The sequence below is a fragment of the Netta rufina genome (assembly GCF_964035555.1).
Source record: "Netta rufina genome assembly, chromosome: 27".
Lineage (NCBI taxonomy): Eukaryota > Metazoa > Chordata > Aves > Anseriformes > Anatidae > Netta > Netta rufina.
Genome location: NC_140151.1, coordinates 2,242,272 through 2,256,987, shown reverse-complemented (window position 1 = coordinate 2,256,987; position 14,716 = coordinate 2,242,272). Strand labels below are relative to the sequence as shown.

General features: G+C 57.0%; 1 protein-coding gene across 1 annotated transcript in view; it reads left to right on the top strand.

The window, feature by feature from the left end:
• The first annotated feature begins 12,102 nt into the window (after positions 1–12,102).
• Positions 12,103–14,716, top strand: part of TGFA (transforming growth factor alpha) — a 7,422-nt gene continuing 4,808 nt past the window's right edge. The window contains exon 1 of the mRNA XM_084302152.1: positions 12,103–12,151. Within this exon, the coding sequence (XP_084158278.1) occupies positions 12,127–12,151 (25 nt within the window). The 5' untranslated portion in view covers positions 12,103–12,126. The remainder of the gene's footprint in view (positions 12,152–14,716) is intronic.

The window sequence follows — 14,716 nt, the reverse complement described above, 5'->3', positions numbered from 1 at the left end:
TGGGTTTTGCTTTCTACCTCACAGAGATAAACAATCTGCCTTAACTCCTCCTGAGCAGAGCCTGCCTGCCCCACAGCTGAGAGCACACTGACATCTAATGGCATTTACCATTATTGCAAAACATTTTGAGGGAAGAAGCTGCGACCCCTTGCCTCTCATCTAACCTCGCTGCCACAACAGTGAAACAGGAGGATTTATCTCTAGGGAAGTTGCTGTCCTGACGCCTTCTTTTAGATTAATGAATTTCCTAAAGCATTTCAGGAGCCTACCTTATAAAGCAGTGAGGTTTAAGGCCCCAAACCCCAAAAGGCTGTAGTTATCTGAAGTCAGCCAAGATCCTTTTTGCATCCTAGCGGACCTCAAGCCACAACCCCCACTCTCATACCTCCTCTGGGGGAATAAAGTGGGAAAGAAATAAAAGGTTTGTGTGTGTTCCCTGAGGACATTTTGGACTCGCCCCTGCTGGAAGGTGTGGAGGAAGTGACACATCTGGCTGTGTAAGCAAACCTCCTGATGCCTGTCATCCTCCCAAGCCTTAGGATGGCTCATCGGCCTGGCAGCATCCCTTGAAGGCACCTCTGGCACCTGGCACCCAGCCCCAGGGAGCAGCAAGAGCAGGGTGCTCCCCTGGGAGAGGAGCCAGGGCGACCCCAGCACTGCAGGTGAGGCCCTAAGCAGAGCAGCATCGTGCAGCAGGGTTGGGAACGGCAGCAGGATGTGTAGGACAGGATGCTTCTAGGTCAGCAAATGCAGAATTTAAAATGCAGATTTTATAAAATCTCTGCTGCTGGTCCCAGCGTTTGCAGAGCGGCGCCTTGCAGCGTGTCAGGCTGGTGCTCAGCTTGTTGCTGTTCTCTCTGCAAGCTGTTTTTTTGTTCTGGGCTTCTGAATACGGCTCCAGCTTTTCTTTGGTTGTAGCAAGAATTTAATTTGGGTGTGGCAAGGGAGGATAATCAAATGTTTCTCCGGCTGTATGCGTTTTGCTTTTACTTTGGCTGAAGTTTATTACTTGTCAGCAGAGCTGGCGTTTGTTACCGTGTTTGCAACCCGGGGTTGTGTGTACAGATCTAATAAGGGAGAAATGATTTCATTGTTCAGGTAGAACAAAAGCTCTGAGCCCCTTTGAGGGATGAAAATTCCGGGTTAAGCTGGGTTCTGTAAAAAAATCCTTCCTGGTGATTGCAAGGGCTGCACGGACGCTTCCAGTGCTGAGCCACAGCACCTGGCTGCCAGAATCCTGCAAAAGAAGAGGGAGAAACCCGAGTGGTGTCACTCTGGGGAGTGTGTGAGCCCCTTGAAATCTTCACGCCAAGCGTGGCTGGGTTTCCCTCTTCAGCTCCTGGCAGCTAGAGAGAGCAGCCTGCATGTTTTAGCAGGTAAATCCCCTTCCCACCTCCTCCAGCATCCAAACCTGCAAATACGCGTCTGAAGCCTGGGCTTCATTTTATCACCTACCCCTTTTTTTTTTTTTTTTAGGCTTATTATTCCATGTCGTTATGAGTGCTGTAAGTAGCTCTTTGTGTCACGGTAGCCACGTTCCTTGCCCGCAGTGTGCCTTGCGTGCTCTGTTGAAGCAGGATATTCCCCGGCTGATTAACAAGAAGAGAATTTCGTGCCGTGCCCTGCTCTCCCAGGTGCCGTCGGGCGGCGAGGAAGGTTTGTGTGCTGTCCTGGCTTGTGTTTGGGGTAGCTGGGACAGCTGTCGGCAGCGGACTTTGCCCTTCCTGGAGCTGGTGACATGTGGGAGCGGGTTGCAATGCAGAGAGCAAACCGTGTGAACCCCGGGAGGAATTTCTTAAGGGCACTGTCACACGCAGAGCTCCCATATTTTTGTCCTGCCTCCTCATTAGAAAGCCACCAGGGAGTGGCAGAGGGATGGGGAAACCCTTTTCTGCTGTGCCTTGTGAGGAAAAAGAGGAGAAAAGCAGGAAAGCTGCATGTGTGAACTGCTCCGTCCTAATGGGGATGAGTGTCTGATGGAAAACAGACCAAAAGCTTATCATTACCTCTGGATCATTTGGGCTTATTAGTGATTGATTACGCATTTAATGATAAGAAGTGCGCCCCGGATCTGGGGGATGATTTGCAAGAACAGGAGAAAGCTGTTAAAGAAGAAAAGCTGCGATGGTTATCGGGAAAACTTGTGTAGGGTGAAAGTTAATCCTTCCAAAGCTGTGATGGAAAATACTCGGCGGTGCTTTTGTGCCAGGTGAAGGCACCCCTAGTCTGCCATGGGTATTTCTACCTGTGATAAGTGAATTCAGTGGTTTACCTCTTTTTGCCCTCTGTATCTGAAGAACTACCGACCCATTCTCCCCCCAAAATCAATGTATAATATCTGAAAATCCACCGAACAAGAGAATGTGTGAATTATTTGCAGCAGAATGAGTTAAATCGCATCTTTTAAATCGCATTTAAAAGATGCCAGTCAAGCTCGTGGTTGCAGAGACAGCCGTGGGCCATCCCACTAAACTTGGGGTGTCACGACAGAGGTCAGGGCTGTCCTTGTCTCTGCCGACCCCACCGAGTCCCCCAAAGGGACAAGGGACAAAGCTCCTGGGGACAGGGAGCGCTGGCAGCAGCCACCAGCAGATTTCCAGGGGCAGGAATTGCTTAACAGCAGCCGTGCTGCGCAGGCAAGTTTCTCAATCTAATCTAAGCTGGAAATACTACAGTCTTGTGGACTCTTGCCAGCTCCTCTGAACTTTAAAGCAAGTTTGAGGAACAAAGCAAAAAATAATAATAATAAAATAATATATATATATATATGGTATTGCATTATTCATGCATGGAAACAATTCCTGCCAAGTGCTCTCCACGGGCCTCTCGTATCTCCGAGCCCTCTTATATCCCCAGCAATTTATAAGGTATTACAAGAGTGTAGGGGGACAGATTCCTGCATTGTTTTAAAACAGGGCACAGATGAATCACTTGCCTGTACACTGTAAGTAATTATTCCATTTGCACACAGTGGATGTTTCTCGACAAAAGGACCACATCTTTTTTTTTTTTTCTTTTTTTCTTTTTTTCTTTTTTTTTTTTTGTGGAGCTGCTTTTAATTCGACAAAGAGTCTTGGCCAAAGAGGAGAAAACACTCATAAATGTCAAAACATCGCAATCTGACAATTAAAAATACGCATTTTGGAAGTGTTCCAGCTTTTCAGGCTAGGATTTAGGAGGGGAGCATTTTGTTTCCAAGCAGTTTTTTCCTTGGAAACAGCCCCAGAGGAAAACTGGGGAAGTTGAGCAAGGAATTCAACCTGAGCCTGGCATCCAGTGTGAGCACCAGCTCCGGGCTGGCCTGCAGCTCTGTGCTTGGGTTGTTTTTTTTTTTCTTTCTCTGCAGCCCCCAAAGATGCCTGTTTTGTTTCAGCCTGAACTAAAAAGCTTCATCTTTTTTTTGTAGCTTTTTTTTGCAGTTCAGCTATTGAACCATGCCTGTGAGGTTGTGCTTAAGGAAGGTGAGGATTTCTTCTCCGAAGTGCAAGATGGACATTGGAGATGGACTTGTTCCTGGTATCGCTTCTTCAGGGGTCTAGAAGAAAACTCAATTTATTCCTGGATTTAAGCAAGAGGCAGAAGCTGACCCTGCAGTTTGTGCTGTGCTGCTGCTCGCTCCTCCAGCATCCCCCAAAGCTGCCCGATGGCAGCTCCCCAGGAGCTGGGGTTCGACTGCCCCATGGACAAGTGCTGAGAGGTGAGGTGGGATGCAGGGGACGGGTGGTTTGGTTGGGCTCGGTGGCAGGAGGCTCCCCAGGTGACAGGAGGGGGACACGCTGCAGCTCCCTGGCTGCCGGTGCTCGTGGGCCAGCGGTGGCACCGCTCTGTGCCTCAATTTCCCTGCCTGTGTCAAAGGAGCTCGGTTCTGGCCCTTCGCAGGGGAAAACATCCTTGGTTCCTGGTGGATGAGGTGTGACTGCTGGGTGGGAAAAGCCCTGCGGTGCCAGGAGATGGCACCATCCTCCCAGCAACCCGCTGCGTGCGCCCAGATCGAGGGGAGACCCCAGGCTGGGCTGTCCTGGTCCTGTGCCCTGCGTGGCTCCTGGCTCTGCAGCCTGGCCTAAAGCTGCAGAGCCTAAAATAAAATAAAATAATAAAATATCTCAAAACCTCTTCCTCCTGCTAAACCTTATCCTGGGCTGGCATCCGAGGGACTTTGCAGGAGGCCAGAGAATTCAGGGTAGCCGGGGCGAGCAGGTCACCCCCGAGGCCACGCTTTGTTCCCTTTTCAGCGAAATGGGACTTATAAAAGTGGAATCAAAGACGACTTTGGGAAGTGGCCTTTTGTGCTCTGCCAGCCACCACAGCTCATCTGGTGGCAGTTTTCAGATGAGTAGCCCCAGCTGGGGGAATCTGAGCAGCCTGCCAGGTCCTCTTCTGTCTTTTAATTTCTGGTTTTAGGTGCATAATGGTGTTTGGGGGAGCGAATAGGAGAGAAATGAGAATTGTGCCAGGTGGAGCTGAGGGAAGTGATCTCTGTGGCTCAGCCTGGGGCCCATGGGAAGGAATTGGGTGCTGTTTGCTGTCCCCCATCCCTGTCCCACCTGCCCTGGCATTTCAGCATCACCTCAATGTCAGCAATGAAGTATGGCACAAGCAGCCCACGTACCAGCGAGCCCAGCAGGCAAATCCCCATCTCAAGAGCATTTGTGGGATGCGATGCATGGCCCTTATCTAAAACACTCCAAATGATCTGTGTCTCACTCCGAATGACCCGTGTTTTTTTACAGGACATCATTTCTAGACACTTCATTAGTGGCACAACATTGGATTGAGGCAAACCTTCCACTGACCAAGGGAGCCTGTGGTCAAGGAGGGTTTTTTTTCCTCCTCTCTCTTGTCCCCCAGCTCTCACATCTGCAAAAACGAGAGGAGAGCCGGGGAGAAGCCGGGTGCTCACGGCATTCCCTGCCCCACAGGAGGAGCTTGGCCCGGGGCCGCCCGCGCTCGGTGTCTCCCTGAGCGAGCCTGCAGAGATTTTTCCGCCGGGCTCCCGCGAGCCCTCCTGGCAGGCTGCCGAGCAGCACACAGAGCCGTTCAAAGACTTTTCTTGTTCTGTTCCCTGGCTCCTGGAGAGCCCCGAAGAAGGGCTCCTTTCACGGCCCTTGCATTTCCTAGACAGAAATTGTCATTTTTCAAACACAGCTTCCCTTCTCCTGGCCCGGAGCCTTTCACCTCCCAGCTCCCTGACGTCAGGCCGCCTTTGTGATGCTCTGTGCGGCGTTTTGTGCTCCGGTTCTTTTTCAGCCCGTTTAAATGCCTGGCCCTGCCGAGGGCCGGGCAGCCAGCGAGGGGCAGCCGGTGCTGCCAGGCCCCCGCGCGCTGCCACCGTGCCCACCAAATCCGTGCCTCCATCCGAGCAGGGCTGGGTGGCACAGATCTCTGCAGCAAGCTTTTTGTTGTGCTTGGCAGATGAAAAGGATTCATTTTTAGGGGGGTTTCTCATGCTGTCTGGCCTTTCGAGGCTGTCTGTGAGGGAGTTTTGCAGGGCATGGAGGCGAGATGTGGTGGCCGGCTGCGTGTGCCAGGGCTTGGGGTCGGAGCTGGGGGCGCTCAGCTCTGCTGCTGGGGCTGCACCTGCTGCTTGCTGCCCCGTGAGGACAGAGGGAGGGCTCCCAGCACCTTTACGGTGTGGAAACCAAACCAAGCAGCCATCGCGTGACTTCTGGCGGGCACAGCAGGCACTGATGTGGGTGTTTTCTTGGAGCAGCTCTTGTGAAACCAACCGCGCTGGGGCAGAAGCCGTCACCCAGCTGGGACGCGACGTCACACGCCAGGAAACCATTGCAGCTTCGCCCCGAAATAGCAACGATCCCCAGAAAGCTCATTCCCTTCTCCCTGCTTGAATTCCCCTTCTTGCGCCAGCGCTGTCACTCCCCGGGGCACGTCCTCAGCTGCTGGGCTGCGACAGAGCCCGGCCCTGACTCACGTCCCCAGGTGGTTGCATCACCCCGCGCCGTGGCACCGCTGCTGCAGCGGCTGCAGGCCGGGTTTGTGCGGCTCCCTGCGTGCGCACGCAGCCCCTGCCATCGGCTTCCCCGCTTTGCCAAGGCTGCTCCCTGCACTCGAAATTTTCCAGGCTTGGAGCCGGGCCAGCGGCGAATTTTTGTTTTGCAAGCGAGCAAAATCGGCTCAGTGTTGTCAAGCCCTGGTGGCCACGTGAGCCGAGCGCGGGGCTCCCCGGCTCTTCCAGCCGAAATGTTTGCCCGTCCTTCTGCTGCCGGCCGCTGCCCCCAGGCAGCTCTGTCTGAGAGGCAAATGTTTTATTACAGGCTTCGTGTCCCTCGGTGAGATCTTGGCAGGAGGGCTCCAGACCCTGCACAGTTCTTAAAATGAGCCTCGGATGTCCCTCAGCCACGGGGACGGAGCTCCTGGTCCCGTTAGCACCCAGCCTTGCGTTGTCACCGGCCCAGCCTCCTGGTGTCACCTCCTGTGCTTGGCACAAACCTCCCCATGGGTGGCACAGCCCCGTGGCTGCCTTCACGGCTTTGCCTTCCTGTCTGTAGGAGGCTCGTTCCAGTCTCTTCCCACCCCCCAGCCAAGTTCAGGGCTTGTTCCAGTCAAGCAGGAGGCTACGGGGTGTAAAGGCAGCGTGCAAATATCTGTGCGCTGACATCGTGTTGGGCTTTGGTGCAGATCCAAGCCCTCTCTCACTCCTGATGCTTGTCTTGCTCAGGCAACGCAGGTGTTGGGTGCTGTGAGATCTCGGAGGATCTCCAAGGGCTGGGGAGCATCTGATCCCCTCCAGGGTCTCTCTCATCCCGGAGGAGTTATGGCAGCGGAGAACAACTGGACCTGTTCTACCTGTGTGCGAGTTCCCCGGGCAGGTAGGGCTGGCAGGAGGAATTCCTGCCGTTCCTGCCGGGCTGACTCACCCGTGTCTCCCCCGGCCGTCCCGGGAACTGCGGGGCGCTGCCATCCCTTCGCCTTCATCTCCTCCTCGGAATTTGGGGGTGTGAGTCAGCCCCGTGGGCGGTGGGCTCGCGGGGCCTCCCCCCCGGGGCAGCTCCTCGTTTGGGGAGGCAGAGGCACGTTCCCACGTCCAGCATCGTCCTCCTGCCCCGTCCACCCTCAATTTTTCTCCAGGAGGTGCACGGGGACGGGGACGGGGTCGCGCCGACGGTGGCCCCGCTGCTCTGGCGGGCGCTGACTCAGCGCTGCGAGCGGCGTTGGACGGGCACAGTGCGAGCGAGGGATAAACAAGCAGAACGAGGGCAAATGCATCAAGCTCAGGCATGTGCCGTGCATTGTGACCTGCCGCGGCGCCTGGCGTGGCGGAGGATTAATGGCCTGGAGACTGAAGGGCTCTGTTCAGCCGCAGGTCCTGCCTTCTGTGCTCCTTTTTCTCCCATGAATGCAGAGGTCGGTTTACCCTGGAAAGGGAGAAAGGGCAGGGGAAGGCCTCCCTAAGATGAATACCTTGCCTAAGCATCTCGGATATTTCATCCAGCGGGTCCCACCTGCGCTGTGGGGGTATCCCAAGCCTCCTGGCACCTGCCCGCTGTGCTCAGCCAGCACTTTGGGAGCTGCTCCAGCAGCAAAGCCACCCCAAAACCTCCCGCTGCTGCTGCTCATGGGGTCCCACTGCAAAGCCGCCCACTGCAATGCTCCCGGAGCAGCCTGGCCGCCCCCCCGGGGGGTGAAAACCACCCCACAGCCTCGGGATTTTTAAGGGCACGGACCGACGTGCAGCCGGGAGCGGTGCACAAGTGCGAGCTGGGTTTCTCGCCACCGCAGCTGAATGCCCCTTGTGTCGTGCCACCGACTTGCGGGGGAAATGAGCTCGGCCACAGGCGACCGCAGCGGCTCGCAGCGAGCCCATAACCCCAGGGCAGCCACAACACCTGGCGGGGGGACCCCACAGCCACCTCCTGCCCCGCTGAGCATCGTCCCTGCCGCCTTCCCCTCTTGCACCAAAAGAGAGTTTTTTTTGCTTGCTTAACATCGCACCGGGCAGCCCCCATCCCAGCCCTGCTGCTGCTGGATGAAGATAAATACATGTAATATAGCCTCCTGCTAACAGCCCGTTGCACTATTGACACTAGCTCGAGAGGTGCCAGCCTGAAACCAGCTTCGTTAATGCAGCCAACAAAGCCCTTTTTAGTGGCGATGACAAGGGCCGGGCTTGAGCTGAGGAGCCCGTAGGTAAAAAATCCTTTATTTATACAGGCTCGCTGCAAAGAATGTCCATAAACATAATTTGGGGAGCTAAAGAAAATGTCTGGTAAGGAACAAAACCCCAAGAAGTTATTTAGGAAAAAAAAAAGGACTTGAATAAAATGTACATTCACAGGGGAAAATACCGGCTATGAAAGAGCCTTTTAAGCTGGCAGAAAAACAGAACCGGTCGCTGCAAGATAAAGCCAGGAAAAAAAAATGAAATAAGGCCCCCATTTTTAGCAGGCAGGCGGCTTACGCGCCAGAGGAAACGTCGGAGGGGCTGGGTGGATGCGCTCTGAGCCCAGCCCGAGCTCGTGGGAGCACGGGCAGCCTGGCTCAGGGGCAAAATTTGGGGTGGTGGGGAAAGGGGTTGGGGGCTGAGCATCGCGGGGGCTTCGCCAAATTTTGGGGGGGAGCCTGCGGGAGGGGAACGTGAGCTCCCGAGCAGCCAACACCACACCAGTTAGCGCTGACCTTGGGCGAAATATTTAACTTATCCTGGGACCATACGTAAAGAAAATAAACAGGGGGACGCCTGAGCCTCCGCTGGCTGCTGCCACCTGATTGATTTCTCCCTTCAAAGCAGAAGCCAAAAACATCCCGGCGGCTACAATTTGGGTTTGTGCGAGAAATCAGGGAAGGGGGCGGAGAGCGCAAGAGGCGATGTTTTCGCTGTGCCTAATTTTCACGTTCACAATCCAAGATAAATACGCGGCCGGAGTCTTTTATGCTGGACACAAACACACAGCCCCCTTGTTACATGCTGCTGCGGGGCAGGATATAGATGGACTTTTTTTTCTTTTTTTTTTTTTTTTCCTTTTTTCCCCCGCCACGTCAGAATATTTTTAAGCTCAGATTAAAGGCATCTCTGTGGCGGGGACGGACAAGGAGCTCGTCCTGCCGAGAGGTTCCTCCGAACCGTGACACTCGCCTTTATGCCCCGAGCCAGAAAATTCCCCTTCTATCACGGGGGCTTAAGTGAGGTTTGAGTGCTCCTTGTGGCTTCTGCACCGTCCAGGCGTGGGGCTCGATTTGCTGTGGGTAATTGCTTGAAGTAGCGGCTCCGTTTGTGCTCTGCCAGGCCCTTGCTTTGGTTTTCTCACTCGGCAGCCTCTGAGAGCAGAGCGGTCTGAGCCATCGCCCTCCAGCCTCGATAACTGCTTGCGAGGGAGCTGAGTTGTTGGAAGGCAAAGGAAAGGTTAAAAATAAATAAATAAATAAATAATAAGACTATCATATCCTCCCAATTTTGTGAAAAATGAGATTATCTTTTTTTATAGTTTCCTTTTTTTAGGGTTTTGCCCTAAATTGATTGATTCGTTAGGGCAGAGTGCTGGATTTGGGTTGCAGGCTTCCAGTCTCCGCCGCGGCTTTGAGCGAGACAGAATCTGCCCCCCGGTTCCACCTAACTTGGAGCCCATAAATAACCCATTTAATCTCAAAACCCAGAATAAGCCACTGACAAAGAGCAATTCGAAAAGAAGAAGAAAAAAAAAAAAAAAACACCCAGCCTCCCAGCACTGGCTGCACCTTGCCAGCATCTGGGAGAAACAATTAAATAATTGTTTTTGCGGTTTTATAACAGTGGGAAGAGCATGAAAATCTCCAGTCGATGTGAAAGCCGGGGCCAGAGCCGCTGCTGGTTGCAGGGCTGTGAAGCTCGTGGCCGGAAAGCAGCGGTGCAGCGGGTGAGGCCAGGCTGGCACAGCCCAAAAATCCTCGGGAGAGGGCAGGGGCCAGCTCTGCGTGGCTGCAAACCTGCCGCTGCTTGGCATTATCGACCCCAGTTCGTTGGCTGGCAGAATTGCCCCTTCTTTTAAAAGTAGTTATAGGCATTTGATTAAAATTATTAAAATTAAGGGGATAAAAATTTAAAAAAATATATATTTTTTTTCCTTTTAAGCGGAATTCTCCAATTACCCAGCTGGCACACGACTTCAGAGCCAAGTTTTTTGCCCTGTTACACCGCTGCTCTTTTGCAGAGCATCCTCACGCGTGGAGGAAGGCTGCCTTTTGTTACGACTTGCCTGTTACCTCACGGCCAGCTTTCTAGGATTTGCCAGCATCCCCGGCTTCCTCTGCACCTCCTGCTCTCCGTTTTCCCCGGCTGCTCCACTGCTGAGCTCTCCTCCTCCGCCCCTACCCCGGCAGCTTTGTTACCCTGCCCTGATTCACTCCGAATTGCCACAATTCCAGTTTTTGCGGAGGCAGCAATTGCTTCCACAAGTGATTCACACCAGGAGTGGGAGGAATATTGCAAACGAGGAAGCATCTATTTACAAATAAAGATCACGGCTATCAGCACGTGGGAGGGGAGAAAGGCAAGCATGGAGGGAAACAGGGTGGCTTGGCCTGCGCTGGGCTGCAGCCGGGGTCGGCGCAGTTTGGTTTTCCTTCGGGTGCTTCCCCCTGAATCACCTGCTGCTGGAGGAGGTTTTGGTGACCCTTGTGGGATGGGAGGAAGCTCTGCCCGGCCCCGCAGCCACCCCAGATCTCAGCAGCTGCTTATTTCTTGTTTTTCCCAGCGGCTACATCTGCCCACGAGCGGTGTCCCGGTGCTGGCCACTTCCCATCGCTGCCACGTTCAGGGGGACCATCCCCAGCAGGGTGTGCTGGAGCTGAACCGCTTCAGGTGGGAGCATGAGGATGGACAAAGCCCACCCAGGCTGTGCAGCCCACGGTGTTGGCCCTATGGGTCGAAAAAGTGGGATTTTAGGAGCTAGGTGGTGTCTGCCGCGCTGAAACGCTTGGGCTTAAAACTCAGCGCTAGGCGTTCGGGGACTGGAAACGTGTGGAGCAGCGATTTCCCAGCCCCTCGTCTGCGCAGAGCCGCTTTCAAATGCTAAAAGAAGATGGTATCACCTGGGAACGCCTGGAAGTTTCGGCTCGGCTCAAACCACAGGCTTGGGAGCAGCTCCCGTGCGCTGCGAGGCTGCCGCGGAGACGCTGCCTCGGCGCGGGCATGGCCGCGGGGTGTCCCTGCGGCACCGGCCCCACATGGGGGGTCCCCTCTGTGCCACCACCCTCATCCCCTCGTGCTACCACCCTCATCCCCTCGTGCTACCATGCGCAACCCCTCATGCTACCACACTCGTCCCCATGCCTCGAGGCCAGCCCCCGTCCCAGGAGCCACCCAAGTGAAGCACGAGGGTTGGACGTGGCCCATCACGGGCCCTTGGGGACAATTCCCCAAGGCAGACGCGCTTGCCGCCGCCCCGTTTGCCATCATGGGGGGCCCCGTGCTGCCTTCCCAGCCCCGCCGCCTGCCCTGCCCCGGGCTCCCAGGTGGCCTCGGCTGCGGCGCGGCCCTATTGATTTCGGGATGACAAAGGCTTGGATCACCAAGGTGAGATCTGCATCGGAGAGGAAGGGGCGTAGGCTCTTGGCCAGCAGCAGCTGAAGGAATGCGCTTGTGGTTAGTGAAGCAATCCGGCGGCTCGCTGCACGCCGAGGGAAGGGCCGGTTGCTGCCTTCCTCCCGGCCCTTCGCCTCCTACGAGCAAACCCACTGCCAAAAAGCGAGAGGGTTTGGGGACCCCCGGGTGTGTGTGTGCAGGGGGGGGGGAATTCGCTGAGGCGAAGTCAGGGGGAGGCTTCAAAAGGCGACCCCAAAATGGGGGAGTGAGGGGCGAGCGTGTTTGGGGCAGCCCCCGGGGAGGGGAGGGGGGGGGGTCACCGTGAGGGGATCACCCCGCGTGGGGGGGATGGAGGAACCCCCCAAAAACCACCAAAAACACTAAAAAAACACAACACTGAAGGGACTGAGCCCAGCAAGGGGCAGCTCCAGGCAGCTCCCCGGGCCTGAGGGCAGCGGGGGGCCGGGCGGCTCCGCCCCGGGGCCGGGGCCTCGGGGCCCGCAGTGGCTGGCGGCGGAGTCCGCGCCCATTTCCGCCGGCTCCGAGCCCGGCCCCTCGGCCCCGCCGCGCTCTGGGCGCTCGCCACGGCCACCGCCACCTCCAGCTCCACCATGCCGGCGGCAGCGCTGGCCCTGGGTACGTGCTGATGGTGGTGGTGGGAGTGGGGGGGTCGGGGGGGACACGGGACGGGACCGGGAGCGGGGTTGAGGCACGCTCGGGGCCGGCTTTGCGGAGCTTTTTGGGGTGGGGGGCTCCGTGGTACCGCGGGGCTGGAGCCCCTTTGGACCCCCCTCCCTGAGGCTCCCCGGTCCCCTAAAGGGGGTTTTGAGATCCTACAGGGTTCAGCCACGAAGCGGGGAGCCCCCCGAGCATCACCCGGAGGCACCAGCAGCCAAAGCAGCTCTCAGCATCGTTCCTCTTCCCCAATTCCCCCAAATTTTTGGCTGCCCTCCCTCCCCGAGGTGTTTTCCTGAACCGCTCCTCGCCCCTGGGAGCTCGGCTGCGAAGCCGACGGCCTCGACGGCGAAGGAGCCCGCTAAGTGCCTTTAATTTCTTCTAGGCTAGGCTTAATTAGCCGGAGCCTGCTTTGCAATTAAAAAAGCCCGGTGCTCCTTCGCTGGGGGCACCCTGCGATGAGAAAAAGGCCGGAGCCGGCGGAGGCGCAGGTGCCGCTCGCGATGCTCGGGGAGCACCGAGAGCCCCACAGGATGGGGAGGACGGTGGGGACCTGCTCCAGGGGGGCCGTTTGCTGGGCTGCATCCCTCTCGCTTTGATATCCTGGAGGGAAAAGGGTTGCGAGTTGCTTGGGGTCAGCCACGGGGGGACCCGTGGTTGTGCTTGGGTTGGGGGGGACGCGGCACGAGCTGAGCGCTGCTCGGATTCGGGACCACCGCGGGTCTCAACCCCACGTCTCCCTTTTTGTGCTCCCCCCATCTCCCTGCTCTGCTCCCATCCCACTCCCTCCAGAGACCCCCAGACCCCCGGTTCCTATCCCAAAGGGCTCCAGCTCTGCACGGAGCATCCCTCCTGCGAGCACCCACCCCAAAACTCCGCTGTCCCGGCAGCCCCAGCCTTGATCCCTCAATTTGGGGACACCCAGATCCCCGCTGCTCCCGCTGCTTTGCTACCTGTGGGGTTTTTGAGCTCCTCCCCGGCCCCGGTGGTTGCCCACATTGGGGCCGAGCCGCGGGTTTCCCCTCGCAGCCAGCTCTTGGCTTCCCTCGGCGGTGGCGCTCCCGGGGCCGTCTGGCTTCTGTCGGCCTCGAGCCCGGTTTTGTTTAAGTCTCTGCGGTGCCCAGCCGCCGCCGCGTCCTGGTAGGAGCGCTTTTCTCAACCTTATCCAAACAATAGATTGGAGCCTTCGCTTAAAATAACGAGGGAAACCGGAGCCTCCTCCCCCTCGCCCTTCTCCCGCTCCATATATACGCACCTGGCGGCTGCAGAGGGCTAATCTCCAAAGCCGAGGGGAAAACATGAGCAAAGCTGATTAGGAGGGAAAACTTGAGGCAGGGAACAACCCACGGCACTGAGCGGGAGCTCCAGGAGCAGAGTTACTGGTCCTGAGCTGCTGGAAATGGGGCTGGGATGGATGGGGACGCCTGGAGGGGTGGTGGTCGTGGTTGGGACCATGATGGGGGCAAAGCCGGGCACGAGGTGGGACTGGGTCCATTGGCAAACCTGTGTCTTGAGCATCGGGCGTCCTGTGCAAGGAAGGTGAGTTTTTGGGAGATCTTCGCTCCTTGATGCTGCTGTCGAGACCTTCCCAAACTCGATGGATGGCACAAAGATGGGAAATGTTTGACGACGGCCGGGGTAACGGGGCCGGGAGCAGGCATGAAGATCCCACTGGGAAAGGTGGCGTAGGGCTGGGGCGGTTGGGTTTTGGGGAAAGCGTCTCCGTCCTGCTCACAGGGATTTGGGATTGGGGGGTGGGATAAGGGCAGGAACGCGCCGTGCTGGGGGGCTGCCCCGTGTCCCCGCAGAGCTCAGCCCCAGCCCTTGGGGGACTCACGGGGGGAGAGGAGCGGCCCTCGACCGGCGTCAGAACCACGAAACCCTTGCCAAGCGGAGAGCCAGAGGTGACGCAAAGGGGAGGTGGAGCAGCAAATAAGGCCGGGGTGAGCTCACGGGGTGAGCTGGGCTGCTTTTTTGGCTGGGCTCGGCCGGCCCAAACGGCTCGAGCGCAGGCGGGCGCTGTGCCCATCGGTGGAGAGCGGCGGGGGCGTCACCGCCGGAGCCCCCGGGGCCGAGCGCGGGCTCCCGGGCTGGCCAAACAAGAAAGCAGGAGGGGATGATGCGACCGCCCTATGACACAGGGATGAGCCATTTCCCAAAATAACGCCCGGAGTTTCCTCGGCTCGCGCGAAGGAGGGGAGAGGGGCAGGGAGGACGTTGCGCCGGCCGAGCATCTCCCGCTGCCAGCCCTGGCGTAACCCGGGTCAGCTCTGTGCAAGGGGGGAAAAAAAAAAAAAGCTGGGAGGAGGCAGGGCACGGCCCCAAATGTCGCTTCCCTGGGAAGAAAACACCGGGGGCAGGCAGGGGCTGCGGTGCTGTGGGGCAAGGTGCAACCGGGGCTGGTGGGGAGAAGCCAAAATGGGGAAAACCGCCCCGAAAAATAAACGGAGCGGTTGTTGGCTCGGTTTGGTGAGCCACAGGAGCAAGCCTCCTGGTGTTGTCTTGTGCTCGTTGCCTTCAGCTGAA